Source organism: Diachasma alloeum, unplaced genomic scaffold (assembly GCF_001412515.2).
Source record: "Diachasma alloeum isolate Michigan unplaced genomic scaffold, Dall2.0 Dall_scaffold_00277, whole genome shotgun sequence".
In the NCBI taxonomy this organism is placed as follows: Eukaryota; Metazoa; Arthropoda; class Insecta; order Hymenoptera; family Braconidae; genus Diachasma; species Diachasma alloeum.
In genome coordinates this window covers 1,743,553-1,758,575 of record NW_021680416.1, presented here as the reverse complement: position 1 = coordinate 1,758,575, position 15,023 = coordinate 1,743,553, and the positions used below count along the sequence as shown (strand labels likewise).

At 36.6% G+C, this 15,023-nt stretch overlaps 2 protein-coding genes across 3 annotated transcripts; one reads left to right on the top strand and one right to left on the bottom strand.

The window, feature by feature from the left end:
• Positions 1-642: 642 nt before the first annotated feature.
• On the bottom strand, positions 643-4,728 carry LOC107038072 (mediator of RNA polymerase II transcription subunit 18). 2 transcript variants are annotated; one of them, XM_015256953.2, is made up of 3 exons: positions 4,650-4,728; positions 2,020-2,485; positions 643-1,330 (listed from the first exon to the last, which is right to left on the bottom strand). In XM_015256953.2, exons 2-3 carry the CDS (start codon positions 2,223-2,225, stop codon positions 880-882), a joined length of 657 nt encoding a protein of 218 aa, XP_015112439.1. In that variant the 5' UTR covers positions 2,226-2,485; positions 4,650-4,728; the 3' UTR covers positions 643-879. The 2 variants fall into 2 exon arrangements, with proteins under 2 accessions (XP_015112439.1, XP_015112440.1); XM_015256954.2 differs by lacking the exon at positions 4,650-4,728 and having other exon boundaries at positions 2,020-2,515.
• A 1,597-nt stretch (positions 4,729-6,325) lies between these two features.
• On the top strand, positions 6,326-13,221 carry LOC107038030 (facilitated trehalose transporter Tret1). Its single transcript, XM_015256894.1, has 5 exons — positions 6,326-6,347; positions 6,397-6,528; positions 8,546-9,113; positions 9,795-9,990; positions 11,736-13,221. The coding sequence occupies exons 1-5, from the start codon at positions 6,326-6,328 to the stop codon at positions 12,390-12,392; spliced, it is 1,575 nt and encodes a 524-aa protein (XP_015112380.1). The 3' UTR covers positions 12,393-13,221.
• Positions 13,222-15,023: the final 1,802 nt, after the last annotated feature.

Here is a 15,023-nt window from a genome sequence, read left to right as displayed (position 1 = left end):
ATTCTTTTGGCAATTGCAGCGGGAAGTTTGAATTCATCAGAACAGAGTGGAATTAAATCAGCAGCAACAACTAAAGTCTCAAACGACTGGTGAACATGTATAGGGGAGGTTGGGGTAAAACGGACACTTTTGACTTTTTTTTAAATGTCAATGAAGGGTTGAAATGTTGATAAAATTTAATAATTTCTTTTTCAAAACAAAGAACAATTCTTTCCCTTTGTGACGAGCCTAAACTGAGCTCAATTGATCAATTTGTTTCTGAGTTATGAATAATTAAAAAAAAGTCTAGTGTCCGTTTTACCCCACCCTCCCCTAAATTATTACAAAAGAATTTTAGTTATTTATATAAATTCAGTAGCAAAGTGATCAAACGGTTCAAGTCAATTTAGTCTTTAGTTGAGTTTTTCAGAAATATTTCCGAATTTGAATATCTCCGAAGGGAGATAGCCAAATTTTCATAATAACCTTTTTTGTAGAGTGAATCGAGTGCTACTAAAAATGCTGTGAGAAAAATTTTGCTATCTCCCTTAGATTTCGAAATATTCATTGAAAACTGGCCAACAGCCAAAATCGACTGAAACTCTTTGACCACTTCGCTACTGAATTTGAAATGAGGATGAAAAAAAATGATAAAGAAGTATATTATGTTGAAACGTAATGTTTCTTTTATTTCTTCTACCATAAATTCATTATTTTTCCTCATTTCAATTCTGAAAATTTATTTATCTTGATGGCCACTTCCAAAAATAGATAAAAATGCACAAATATTCATACAACTCATGGATACATACAATTATTGCTTTTTTAATAATTAATATACAATCATTTCCATTTCAGTATCTCTAAATCCCGGATAAATAGAAAAAATTTACTGTAAATTTAATGTACAAGTCTCTTATAATCGATTTTCTCCAACTGCACAAGAGGCTTGAGCTGTTCAGCAAAAATTCTCATGTCCTCAGCGATGGCGTCCTGTCCGCTGGGAGCGAGAACACTCAGTTCCACCAAGTAACTCTGGGAAATGGCCTCCACCTGCTCCGGCAGCTTTCCCTGTCCCATTTTGAAGATCTTGGACACTGTGATCTTCATTCTTCCCTTACGAAACATGTAGCCTCGCAGGATGTACTCAAAGTCCAGTCTGCATCCCAGTTCTGTGAGGAAATCGACTACAGTGTTGCTGGTACCGATGTCAATGCTACTGCGGACTATCGTGGGACGAGATTTGTCTCCCAATTCGGGCTGTCCAATGTACCTCAGTTGCCAGGGCATGTCTGTGCAGTCGAGGGCTCTTCGGACACGAAGGAGCAGGGGTTGCTCTGGAGGGGGTGCTCTGGAGAGAAATAATCATGAAGCGTGTGAAGAATTGAACGAATAAGTGGAGTGCAATGGATGAATATCAACATAAGGATGAGTTTTCTTATTAAGGGGAGACTACTATGAATTTTAAAAGACGTGGGTTCTTGAAGTGAGACTTTTCATACGTTGAAGATCGATTATAAATATAGATCTCAAAACGAATAATTAGTGCAAAAAAAATTTTTTTTATAGTTCGTTTGCCCGAAAACGCTTAAATTGCCAAAAACAGTCCAGGGCCTCCAATTTTTGAGCTACAAAGGATTTTTTTTTTTTAATTTTTGAAAAATATGTGGAATAACAATTACGAGCTAGTTTTTTTTTTAATTCGCCTCTTACGTGGCTAAATTTGCTTTTTTTGTATTTTTTTACACAAATAGTGAATTTTTTTATATGAAAAAAACCGAAATCAGCTGTGGAGGAGTTGAATTGCAAAAAAACTGGCTCGTAATTGTTGTTCCACACATTTTTCCGAAAATTTTGAAAAAAAAAATCTTTTGTAGCTCAAAAATTGGAGGCCCTGCACTGTTTTTAGCATTTTAAGCGTTTTCGGGCAAACGAACAATGAAAAAAAATTTTTTTGCACCAATTATTCGTTTTCAGATCTATACAAAAGGGGCCGTTTTACCCCACTCACCCCTACTACTGAAAAAATGGGTAATTTACTTTCTGATACTGAAGCACATTTCGTGATCATGAAATCCCTCAGGTCCACTGTCGACATTATCACAAAGTCCTCGGAGACGTTGGAGCAGAATCTCCACGGCACTGTCCAGCACCGAACCCTGGAGCAAGTACTCTTGATTCGGTATAATATTGGATTTCAATGCTTGTGTGAGGTTGTCAATAGCATTGCTCGTCGGTGCACCCATTTTTTAGACTCAAAACATAAACACAGGGTTACAGGTTAACCTCTAACAACTCCAAATCTTGGATTCACAGTTCAATTCACTCGCTGAAATTAATTCCACGTGTACACAATTCCATCTGAATACTCCTGATTCCAATTTGTGGATAAATTTTGAATGAACACCACTATTTTAACGTTTGTTTACATCTTCTGCTCCAAAAAGGCAAGGAACTGTTCCGGCTGTTGCGTGTTGCCGCTACTGCATGTGCTGCCATAATCAATCTACGGTATAATATTGAACCATCAAGCCCGCATCGCCATGAAGAGCGGGAAGGTCCAATCAACGTGTATTAAGAATTCAATAAAAAATCCCAACGATTTCGCTAGGAAAATCTACACTGAGAGAAAATAGTATATTTCGTAACGAGTGCAAAAAAGTGTTTTTTGGCGAGTGGGAGGTTCATATCACGAGCCGAAGGCGAGTGATATAATCCCACGAGCTAAAAAACAGTTTTTCACGAGTTACGAACAATATTTTTCATCACAATGTGGCGGAAATTGGACTTTTAGGCACGCGGTGCGTGCCGAAAAGTTCACTTTTCGTCACGGCGTGATGAAAAAATATTTTCTCAAACTAATCTTACTTCGCAGAGAAAAAAATTTTGATTTTCAGGAGCATGTCTTTGAAAATCAGTGACAGATGTAGTAATGATGATTTTTATTTAACCCCACGGACGAAAAAATTTAAAGAAAAACCTATCGAATTCGTTAGAAAATTCTATTGAATTTCTATTGAACTGTTCTATTAGAAGTCAATAGAATTCAATTTTTCTGTATAACTTATTCTATTGAGATATTTTCTATAGAACTTCCTCGGCTCAAATTTTCCAAGTTTTTTCGTCTGATTTTCTTGATAAGAAGAGAAGAAAAATAGAATGAAAAAAACTTAGAAAATTTGAGTCGAGCAAATTCTATAGAAAATATATGAAAAGAATAAGTTATACAGAAAAATCGAATTCTGTTGACTTTTTCTATTGAGTATTTTCTATTGAAATTGTCAATAGAATCAGCCAAAAACTAATAGAAATTTAATAGAATTTTCTAACGAATTCGATAGGTTTTTCTATTAACTTTTTTCGGTGTTCATGCCATATACGGACCCGAGAGCTTGATTAATAAGAATTCATTATCTTTCGGACTATTGTAGATATCGAAATTCTAAAAATTTCCCCATGAAATAAATAAAATTATCAACACAATACGACTCGATTTTTTTTTGAAGTTATTTTTAATATTTTTCTTCAATACATCAACAATACGGAACTGAATTCGATGTCAGATGCATATTCAAACCTCTCGTTTATCGAGCTAAGTTTCATAACAAATTCTGAAATTTTTGCGAATATACTCTATACATTCCTTTGTCGTACGGCGCAAACGAAACTTCGACTCAATGAATTACTGATTTGATATTAACAAATTTCCGATAATCGCCAATCTTGGCCACCGTTTGCACGGAGAGAAATATTCAGTAAAAATTACGGAACAATTCACGTAATCCGCAATGGAGAATCGTTTTCCGGCAATTTTTATTGAAATAGAAGAGAAGAAATCTGAGGTTCACCCCCGAACAAAGTACGAAATTGTCACGTAATTTTTCCCGAAAAAGTAAAATCTTACAGAAACTTGCCGACTTATTATGCCTCCAAAATCAAAAATTCTCGAACCTTCAACAATTTTTATGAAACTGGTGAGTTACTTCTACATTTCGTTCCGTGAAATTTCTCAATCGTTGGGGGAAAATTACGGAACGACTTTTTGCGGAAAATCTGGATAAAGGAATACCGTAATTTAACAACTTATTGGTGAAAGCTCAAGATGATCATTAAATTTTAGATGACAATTTTTTTGTCATCAGTCTAGAAATTGTCGCATATTGAACTGCGAATTCGAGTGGACGGGAGGCCGCCGGTCCATGAGCAAACACCGCGCGATATGGTCGTCGTACTTGCGGGGTCAATAGACGTCACCTTACTATATTGAGATTTTTTCTGCAGAAATTCCTCGGCATAAATTTTCTAATTTTTTTCACAGCGTTGTTTTCTTTTCTTCTCCATTAAAAGAATTAAATTCCGAAGAATTTATGTAAAAACAATTTCCATACGTTTTCCAATTCCATCATAAAGCAGCTACAAAAAATCCAAAATTGAGTCAGGATGGTCCGAATAGATTTCCATAAGTAATCGATACAGAAGAATCCATTTTTCATGTCGGGAGGCGAAATGAAAATGACGGACCTTTAGGGGAAAAACGGCACGCGCGTAGAAAAGAGGAAAACTGTCGTATTTACATACGATTGATTGATAATAATGATCCCACTCAATCATTGATAATCGCAAATGAAGAGGATTTCCCTCAAAGGCCTTACTAATCAAGGAATAATTACTTTGCTGACGATTTCACACCAGTAATTTCTTCGAAAACGTCGACGAGAGCTTGTATAACTAGCATTACGATACCTTTCGTGCCGTCAATGAATAATTACTAACTTATCATGGAATTGTAAATACGACAACCAGTTGTTCTGTATTTTTCCTCCTCTAGGCGCCGCGAGAGCCGATGTTTCCTCGGACTAGCCGAAAGTGAGGAAAACGTCGGTCAGTGGGAACGTCCATTTTGGTTCTTGAGTGATAGAGATACGCGGATGGGATTCCCTCGCGATTTTTTTGATCCCACTGTTAACGAGGACGTATTAACAATGTGTGGACTGTTCTTACGGAAATTTCCGGAGAGAAGAATTATTCTATAAATAGTTCTTTGACAGGTAAAGTTGCCTATAAGGAACCGAGGGGCTATTCACAGGCGAATCGGGTGACACCGCGAATACAAAACGTAATCGATTCCCCAGGATTACGGGACTGATTACACTGATTACCATTGCCTATGTGATAACCGTGATTACCAAGAGCGCAGAATGTGATTACATGATTACAAATGATTTCGTCGATTACCTTCTGTGATTACCAAACATCTGTAATCATTGAAATCACAAAAAATGGCCTCTTATTAAATATGAATTGATGGAATAATTAATCATTAGAACCTGCAAAGGAATGAGGAAGGAGGGGCGGGGGTTAGAACAGAGGAATGCAGTCTCCATCACTCCATCTAAAAATTTGGGCATTTATAAGTGCCATTAGCAAAATAAATTTACTGAATATCTACCATTGATGGAGAATGAAACTTACCAGCAGATAATTCAGAGATAATTCAGTCGTTGGTTCTCCAGAATAAGAAGAAATTTTAACTCTGTTGAATCAATTTTCTACGGACAAATGCTCTGTGCAAAACGCATTGGCTATGCAAGGTTCTGAACCATAAACATCTGGGATTCCAAGAAAAATTGATCCAGGGATCTCTGAGACATACCGTTGGTAGAAATGACGCGCGCAAAAATTCAAAAACAAAATTCGCGGTCTCACTAGGAGCAACTACGAAGGATTACACTGATTACAAATGATTACAGTGATTACAAATGATTACCACTTGATTACAAATATGGTAATCATGTGATTACAATGATTACATTGATTTCACTGGGATTACAATTGTTACATGAGCGAGTGACACCACGATTACGCCTGTGAATAGCCCCTCGTGAGGAACGTTTTCTGCGGGATCTTCATGATAAGTGCACATGTAAAAAAATTTTCTGTAAGAACAGTTCCTGGAGGAAATAGTATTTTTTATCACTTGTGCCTAAAGTGAAATTTTACACACACCCCGTGTGCGCCCCTTGTTCGAGAACTTTGTCGTTTTTCTCTCAGTGTAGTCTAGTCCCTCTAGTTTACGGACTGGAGTGACGCGATAGCATTGCGTCGTCGACGATCCTATATCACATTACGCTCTCATGTACGCGCACTCAAACAACAATAAGAAAGCACGTGAACACGTTTTTCCGTCTTTTAAAATTAAATTTATCGTATTTCCGATGATCCACCTCCATCAATGCAATCCTCGTAAACTTGTCTGTCAATGCGCCTCCCTCATATGACCTTGGGATGATGCATTCATAATTAAATCTCAGAATTACCATCAGGATTTATCGAACCAGTAGTAACAATGAAGGAAAAATCGAAAACCAGTTTCTCCGTCCCCTAATGTTGTCAATGCGCGAGAAAAACGGAGTGCAGTGGACGTGGAAGAGTTCCACTCGTATCAGTCCTCTTCCTACGTTGTGATGGACAAGTCGAAGGAGATGAGCGATAATGGTACATGTTCATCGGGGAGGAGGAGACTGCGGCAAACCGCCGCGGCTATCATAGGTAAGTGTCAAATTTTCTCATCAATCCTAGACTTGAATTTCTCATTTTCTCATTTTTTTTGTAAGCGCGAATGAGATACTTTTTATTTCAATTTCATTCCTCAGAACCGTTGACTAACATTTCCCTACGTCAGTCGACATCTTCTACTATTTTTATAATATAATACAAATAACAAAATAAATCCCCGGAATAAATTTATCTCAGTAGTAAATTTTACTTCAGTCAGGCAATTTTAGAAATTCGTCGTCGGGTGCTTTTATTTTGCCATTTGGTCGTAAATATGGGGTAAATACTTCATAATTAGGGGTATTATGGGCAAATTGCGATGATAGATCGATATACCACGTTTTTTTAGCGAAAACCCCTGATGAGCCTTCATTTATTTATCTATTTATTTTATTATGGCCCGGTTGCACCAAGTCCAGATGAGAAAATCCTCAGTTAATTATCTCTTGAATTTCTAGTTGAAATAATACGAGGCAAACATTAATCTTATATTTTTCTCTCTATTTTTACACGCGGGTATGAAGAACATTTTTATGGACGAAAATTCTGAGTAGCGCGGGCTATGATGTTTATGTTTTTGGTTTTTGGGTTTAAACAGAGTTGAATGAATGGGACCTCCTATGTCCACGTCACCAAAAGCCCAGAGTGTTGTATCCCTTTGTTATTTTGTTCAGTTCCTCAGAGGAATTGGTAAAGAGCGGATGTGTAAGTAAAGTAAGTAAAGTCTAATTAATAAAGTTATTTTACTTATTTACCGATTTGGTTATTTAAATTATCCCATTTCCGATGTGTTGGAATATTTGAACACAGCTTTTCTGTTTTTCTTCAAAAATCACTCGACAAGGTTTATGACGGTTGGGGAAAGTCCCCAGAAAAGGACTAATTTATGATCCGTTGTGCTCCGAACTCGAGAGCGTTGCAATCCTTACCACATGTAGAAATTCAAAGGAAACTCTGTCCTCTGGAGTCATAAACTTTGTCTTGCTTTTCCCTCAGTAAAGGTTTTTCAAATAGTTAGAATTTAGTCTCTGGACAACGGTCCTCTAGTACAGTCGTGCCTTCCTCGTGCCAATAATAAAGAGTTCAAGTTAAAAGTATTCATTGCGTTACTACATTTATTTATCCACTTTTACCCATATCCCAATACGATGTTATCGAAATAAATAACAATAATCTGTCGGTCAATTTTGATTGAGTGTTCATCGAGGGTATTTCCCAATAAAAAGTGGTGAAGCGATGTGTTATTACTATTTACCAATAATACCACTAATTATGAAGTATTTAGTCAATATTCACCAGACCGAATGAATAAATGAAAGCACTCTGCGATGCATTCTTAAAACTGTCGAACTGTGAAATAAATTGATGATATTGTTCATATCCATATTAATCAAATTTGTAGGAAGGAAATCATAGGATATTGGATGAAATGAATATACAATGCTATCTTATTGTCAATTCAGAGCCTGAGGAAGCTTTAATTAAAAGCGAAACGTCGCGAATTGACAATGAGATAGCATTGTATTATATATTCATTTAATCGAATATCCGATGATTTTCTTCCTGTGGAATAAATTTGCTCTAGACATTAGTTTATTCTTCTTAGTTTATTTATTTGACTTGAAATCGGTTGCACCAAGCCCTGTTCGTCAAATAAATCGTCAAATTAAATTCATGTCTGGAGTAAATGTAATTTTCTTAATTACATTAGTTGTAGCTCTCAATCGGCTCTACAAAAAACGTTATAACAAAAATTTTGCCATCTCCCATAGATTCCGAAATATTCATTGAAAACTGGTCAATAGTCAAAATCGACTTGTACCGTTTTACCACTTCGCTGCTAAATTGATCGGCAGATTATTTTTATATATTTCCATACTCAACTCAGAATTTTGTTAACTGGGTTTGGCGGAACCGGCCCCAAGACATGAAAAATATCTGTTGTACGTAATCGTAGAGACTTCAGTCTCAAATAACTTCTAATTGCTTAACACCTTATTATTCCTTCCAGCCAATCTATCAGGCATAGCAGGTGGCATGCTATCAGCCTGGACAGCGCCAATAATCCCCCAACTGGTGAAAGAAACGACTCCAGTTGGTACCCAACCGATAACTGAGAATGAAATTTCTTGGCTGGGTTCAGTGACAGGTCTGACGTCCCTAATTGCTCTGCTGTTCTACGCAGTAGCAGTGAAGAAGATCGGTAATAGAATAATGGCATGGGCAATAGCCATTTCCGCTGCCAGCAGCTGGCTGCTCATATACTTTGCCCAGAACTTCTACTACCTCTTGGTGGCACGTGGCCTAGCTGGATTTGTTTGCGGAATAACATTCTCCATGATTCCGGTTTATGTGTGCGAGATTGCTGAGGACTCCATCAGAGGCCAACTGGGAAGCTTCCTCTCTTTTGGCTTCAATCTGGGGACGCTTGCGTCGTTCATTCTTGGCGCCAAATTATCTTACCACGCTTTTGCGTTGTGTGGACTGGTTGTGCCGGTGGCGTTCATTATAGGGTTTATTTTTCTTCCTGAGTCGCCGACGCATCTTCTGAGGCGGGGACATGTCGACAGAGCTACTAGGTAATTTTGTAGCTGGTTAAAAGTGAAGGGAATTCACGAGAATTTGCGAGTAAATTCTCGTGCGTAAAGCCATGCTTTACGCACTCGAAATTCACTTTGCGCACGACCTCTGAACTTTACGCATACACCGAGAGAAATATTCAATAAAAATTACCAGAAAAAAGACGTAAAAATTACGTTTCGAAACGTAATCTGGGAGCGAAGTAAAATTCAATAAAAAGTGTCAATCGTCGGGTAAATTCTACGATCTGTTCCGTAAAAATTATTCATCTGTCCGACGCCTCACGGCTAGCCATGAGGGGGAGATTTTAACAACACGTTCCGTAATTTTTCCGGAACTTTTCGTAAAAATTCTTAAACATCCAAGAATTTTCATGTTCTGAGGCATAATAAGTCTTGAAGTTTCTGTTAGATTTTACAACTTCCAGAAAAATTACGTAACTTTTTCGTATTTTTTCGGTGACAGACCCGAAAATTTACTGAACGTTTCAGATTTATTCTCTTATAGAAATTCCTATAGAAATTCACTGAAAACGATTCTCGCTGGCGGATTACGTGAAATGTTCCGTAATTTTTCTTGAATATTTCTCTCCGTGCACTAAACGGTTTCGAGAGGTGAACTTTTCAGGCAGGTATCACAAAAATCATATTTTAACTTTGCTTTAATTAATCATTGCGCAGTTCACTGATGTGGCTGAGGAACAACGATAGAACAACAGTAGATTACGAATTAATGCAACTCGAGAGGCAACTCACACACAATCTCGGTAAATCCGCTGGCTTGAAAGATTTATTCAGAGACAAAGGAACGTTCATGGCATTAATTATATCGGTAACTCTATTCGCTGGACAACACACCTCGGGATATGCTATTTTGGTAAATTATATTCACATTAATTTTTCTGAATCACTTCTTACTAATTAGAAATAAGTTGACTTAGCTTTTCAAATACCGAAATTTCCGTGAATACTCTTGGAAAAACATTGAAATTTTTGGATTGTTTGGTGGAAGTTTCAGGCGAGCGACATTGAATTTGATTTAGGGGGAAAAAAAATAATGAAATGAAAAATTTCATTTGAAATTCAATGGAGATACAATTTTTTTAGCCGCAAGAACATAACAATTCCCCAACTTATTTGAATTTTCAATCGGGACATGAATATTCGGGACTAATTTATGCAGAATTTCGAAATATTTGAAAATTCAAGAATATACTTCTCTGAATTTTTATGGCTTCTATTATTGCCCATAGGATAATGAGACTAAAATTTACAGTTTCCATTGGTTTTTCCATTTCATTCGCCATCAGTTTTCGAAATAGAGAAATTTCCATAAATACTGTTGGAAAAACATGGAAATTTCATGGATCGTTTGGTACTAATTTTCAGAGAGCAACATTGAATTCAATTTAGGGGAGAAAAAAAATAATGAAATGGCAAATTTAATAGGAAATCGATTGGAAACCCAATTTTGTTAGCAGCAGCAGAGGAGAATTTTCCAACTTATGTGAATTTTCAATCATAACATGAATATTCGAGACCAATTTACACGGAATTTTAAAACATTTGAAGCTTCAAGAATATACTTACCTAAATTTTGCTGGCCACCGTTATTTTTTATGGGATAAATAGACTGAAATTCACAGTTTCCGTTAGTTTTTCCATCAAATAGTGAATTTCCGATTAGAAAATTCATTGAAATTTCAGTAATACTTACCTTTGACAAAAATTTGCAAAAAATTTACGATAAATTTCAGTTTATTTAAATTTTTAATCAGAACATGAATATTCGGGATCTATTAAAAAAATCAAGACTGTATTTTCTTGAATATTCCTGACTTCTATTAATTTTCATGGAATAATTACACTAAAATTCTCCATTTATGTTGATTTTTCCATGAAATAGTGATTTTTCGATTACAAAACATTTGCAAAAAATTTTGGTGGTAGGAGATATTTTCCCCGGACAAAATTTCCCGGACATGATTTCCCTGGACACTATTTCCCCGAAAAAAAATTTCCCGGACACAATTTCCCTTTTGAATATATAGACAGAGGAAAGACATAAAAAAATTGTCACACATCAGTTTTGCAAGAAAGTCACAGTCTTTAGTAAACAATAAGACTTCACACCGAAAAATACCATGAAAAAAGAAGTGACGAGAGCCAAAACAACCACTTTTAACATTTTGAGGCGTGATAAAGATACTGTAATTTTAATTTATATTAGCAAGTAATTTGCTCTTCGCCTCGTGGCTCCCTGTATACAAGTTGAATCTGGACTGAATGATTAAGAATTTAGGCCCGAATAGAATACAAAATAATCAACATTCAGCTGAAGACTCAACACAGTTAAACTGATATCCCCACCACTACCTTTCCTCGTGCCGGTTATACGAGCGCAACTTCAAAAGAACTTCTGTCTGTCGAATTTTGTCCGGGGGAATTTTTTTCGGAGAAATTTTGTCCGAGAAATTCGGTCTCAGGGAAAAGATTCCTAGAACCAAAATTCTCCGTAAATTTCCGCCAAAAGTTTCCAACAGCGACTCTTTTCATAGCGAAATTTCGGTCATCTCGCTTCATTTTTGAACTCATCTTGAAATTGCATCATTGACTTTTCAGTTCTCCTACACAACAACGATATTCGAAATGGCGAAATGCTCAGTGGATCCTGATATAGCATCAATAATCATCGCCGTTATCCAAATCGTGGGTTCGTCGACATCATCCCTGACAATAGAAAATCTGGGAAGAAGAAAGCTGGTGATAATAGCCTGCATGGGAATGATAATCAGTCACTTCGGTTTTGGAACATTTTTGATACTTCAGTCTCACGACTACGACCTCTCATCGGTCTCCTGGCTGCCCCTTGTCACAATGTCAATCTTCGCACTGGCATTCTGCGCAGGACTGGGCCCACTGACATCCACCGTTGCATCTGAAATTTTCAGTGCAGACATCGTGAGCCTCGGGCTGTCAATCTCTCTGTCCACTGAATTCATTTCCAATTTCTTAACTACACTAGCTTTTCCGTACATGACTGTTGCATTTGGTATGCACGTCAGTTTCTTCATCCTTGCATTATTCACGGGTTTCACGCTTACAATTATAGTTTTCCTTCTGCCTGAGACTAAAGGACGATCGAAGCTGGATATCTTTGAGGAATTGAATGGAAAAACAAGGAAAAGTGAGTTTATGGCAGTGCCTCTCAATGAGGAAAGTGGTGAGAAGAGTGAGTTCGTACAACGAGCGATTGAGTGCAATGGATTAGGTGTTTGATTTGTGTCCCAAAGCGATGAGGCCTATTCCACATATGCGTGAAGAAATTCACGTAAAAATCCTGGTGAATTCCTTAGGAAATTACGATACTTTCATTAGTCTTTGAGGATTTCAATCGGAAACAGCGAACTTTCCTCTCTTTTAACGCAATCATCATCGGTGAGAGAAAAATTGACATAATATGAGAACGATAACTTCTTGAGTTGAGAACATAGAATGCATATTCTATCAGTTCATGGTAGACTTCAGACAAGAAGTTGGTGCGCTTCGGGCTAAAGGAAGATGATACTGAATCGAAGAATATTTTCCTCTGAAAATTAGATAATAGTCCGGAATAGACAAAGTAGTTTGGACAGACGGAAAAAATGTTTTTGCTTTTCTTTTAATTCGTTGCATTTTAGCAATATCTGAAGGTTCTCCCCTGTTTATATTCTGTATTCATTCAGTAGGAGAGCCTCTGATGGATCAGAGGCTCTCCTAGTGATCAGACCCTTTAGCTTCGGAGCTTTTAGTATTTTTAGTCATTTTCTCATCTTTTGAGGCGAAATAAACGATTTCTTGAGGCCAGAAATTCTCACTTTATCGCCAAATGTTTGTGTTCAGGTCTTAAACTTTTTATAGAATTATTACGCGATCTGACTCATTATGCGGAATTCTTATCCCAAGGCTTTTATGGTCACCTCCGCGGGGATTCGCCGCCGTGTTGTTTAAGCTTTAGCGTTGCCGAATTCACTCGAAACTCCCCGAGGGTGTTTAGCGCACGGAGAGAAATGTTCCGTGAAAATTACGGAACTCAGAGTTCGCTCACCGATCACGGAATCGACTCAGAAAATTTAAGTGACGGTATCGTAATTTTTCACAGGAGATTCAGATAAAAATTACGGAACGCTCTGGAAAAATTCCGCGACAGTTCCGTAAAATTTCCTACAACCACATTTCGCTCCGGAATTTTTATTGAATATTTCTCTCCGTGCACTTGATGACAATTTCTAAGAAGTGCACCAGAAATTTCAGCCCAATATTTTCAACAATGCACATCAAATATGCGCATGTGGCAAACAATCTGCATTCCATGTGGAATTGGCCCCTCGTTCGGATTCTGACTCAGCCTGCTTGCGGGTGTTGTTAAATACTTATTAATTATACATATTAAAGCCATCTATGGTTATCTTGATGCAATCACGCACGAAAAAATTTAATAGAAAAACCTATCGATTCGTTAGAAAATTCTATAGAGTTTCTATCAAACTGTCTATTAGTTTTTGGCTGGTTCTATTGACATGTTCAGTAGAAAACATTTAATAGAAAAAATCAACAGAATTCTATTTTTCTTTTCTTCTCATCACGAAAATTAAACGAAAAAACTGAGCTGAGGAGATTCTATAGAAAGTATCTCAATCGAATAAGTTGTATAGAAAAATGGAATTCTATTGACTTTTTCTACTGAATATTTTCTATTGAACATTTCAATAGAATCGGCCGAAAACTAATAGAACAGTTCAATAGAAATTCAATAGAATTTCCTAACGAATTCGATAGGTTTTTCTATTAAATTTTTTCGTCCGTGATGTCCATACGATTGGCGTATCACTATGTATTTCAACTGAATTTCAAAGATAGAATGCCTATCAATATAGAGGAAATTCTTCATTGGCAATCAGTATTTCTTTCATGTAAATATAATACGTCGAATATTTTTCAAGGCTGTTGTGGTTCGTGCGAGATTTGCGTCGTTAGGGAGTGAATGAACATTTATAGACAATTTATAGGCCATTTCTAATAACTCATACATTCATAGTACGAGTTCAATTTAGGCACACGCGGAATATCATTTCGCACTGAGATTTTCCTCATTTTTTTCCTCCTGATCGTTTTACACTGTGAAAATGATATGCCCTCCACAGAAAATGAGAATTTATATAGCTTATGTAATGGTTGAGATGTTAGATTGTATCTAATGAATAAACCACATTGAGATCATATGAGTTGGAATTAAATTATTACCCCGAGTTGTTTTCAGGAATATTGCTTCTATTTTCATCCTGACGATATTTCATTGGAATTTTGACTAACTGTAGCCACCGAATCAGATATTCTTTGTGTGGTGCGCAAATCATCCAAATTTATGGGAGGTTCCATAGGTATTTGAAAATTATACAATCATGCAATCGAATTTTAGAACATTATCGATCTCTGATGACGTTTCCAGAATTGCATAAGATTTTTTCGGTATGTGAGTTTATTGCGTAGTTGTGAATATTCACAGTAGTATGAACATAACAAATGCCATAAGACACCCGTATTTAAATGACATAATTTGATTTTCTCAACTAACTTCATAAAGATGTACAGAATGAATAATGATAGAAATATAATGAATAATAATTACCTACCGGACCGGTAGAATCATAAACTTCGAATCAAATTGAATATTGAAGAAGTCAACTGGTAATAGTACTCATCAATTTTCAATGACTAAATTAATCGCCAATTAAATATCCACATTCCGAATGATTTTATCAATCAATAATGGAGTTGGGAGGATTGACGATTGTTTGGCCACTCGAGAATCCCTTTTAGGGAATTTAGGAATATTCGGCCAATAGTTAATTTGCAATTCCGTCTTTTCAA

Excerpts from the sequence above, each read along its gene's own strand:
- LOC107038072 (XM_015256953.2), bottom strand. The coding sequence starts at position 2,225 with ATGGGTGCACCGACGAGCAATGCTATTGACAACCTCACACAAGCATTG. Across the intron at positions 1,331-2,019 it reads ATGTGCTTCAGTATCAGAAA|AGCACCCCCTCCAGAGCAAC; the intron begins GTAAATTACCCA and ends ATTTCTCTCCAG.
- LOC107038030 (XM_015256894.1), top strand. The coding sequence starts at position 6,326 with ATGAAGGAAAAATCGAAAACCA. Across the intron at positions 6,529-8,545 it reads AACCGCCGCGGCTATCATAG|CCAATCTATCAGGCATAGCA; the intron begins GTAAGTGTCAAA and ends TATTCCTTCCAG. Across the intron at positions 9,991-11,735 it reads CCTCGGGATATGCTATTTTG|TTCTCCTACACAACAACGAT; the intron begins GTAAATTATATT and ends TTGACTTTTCAG.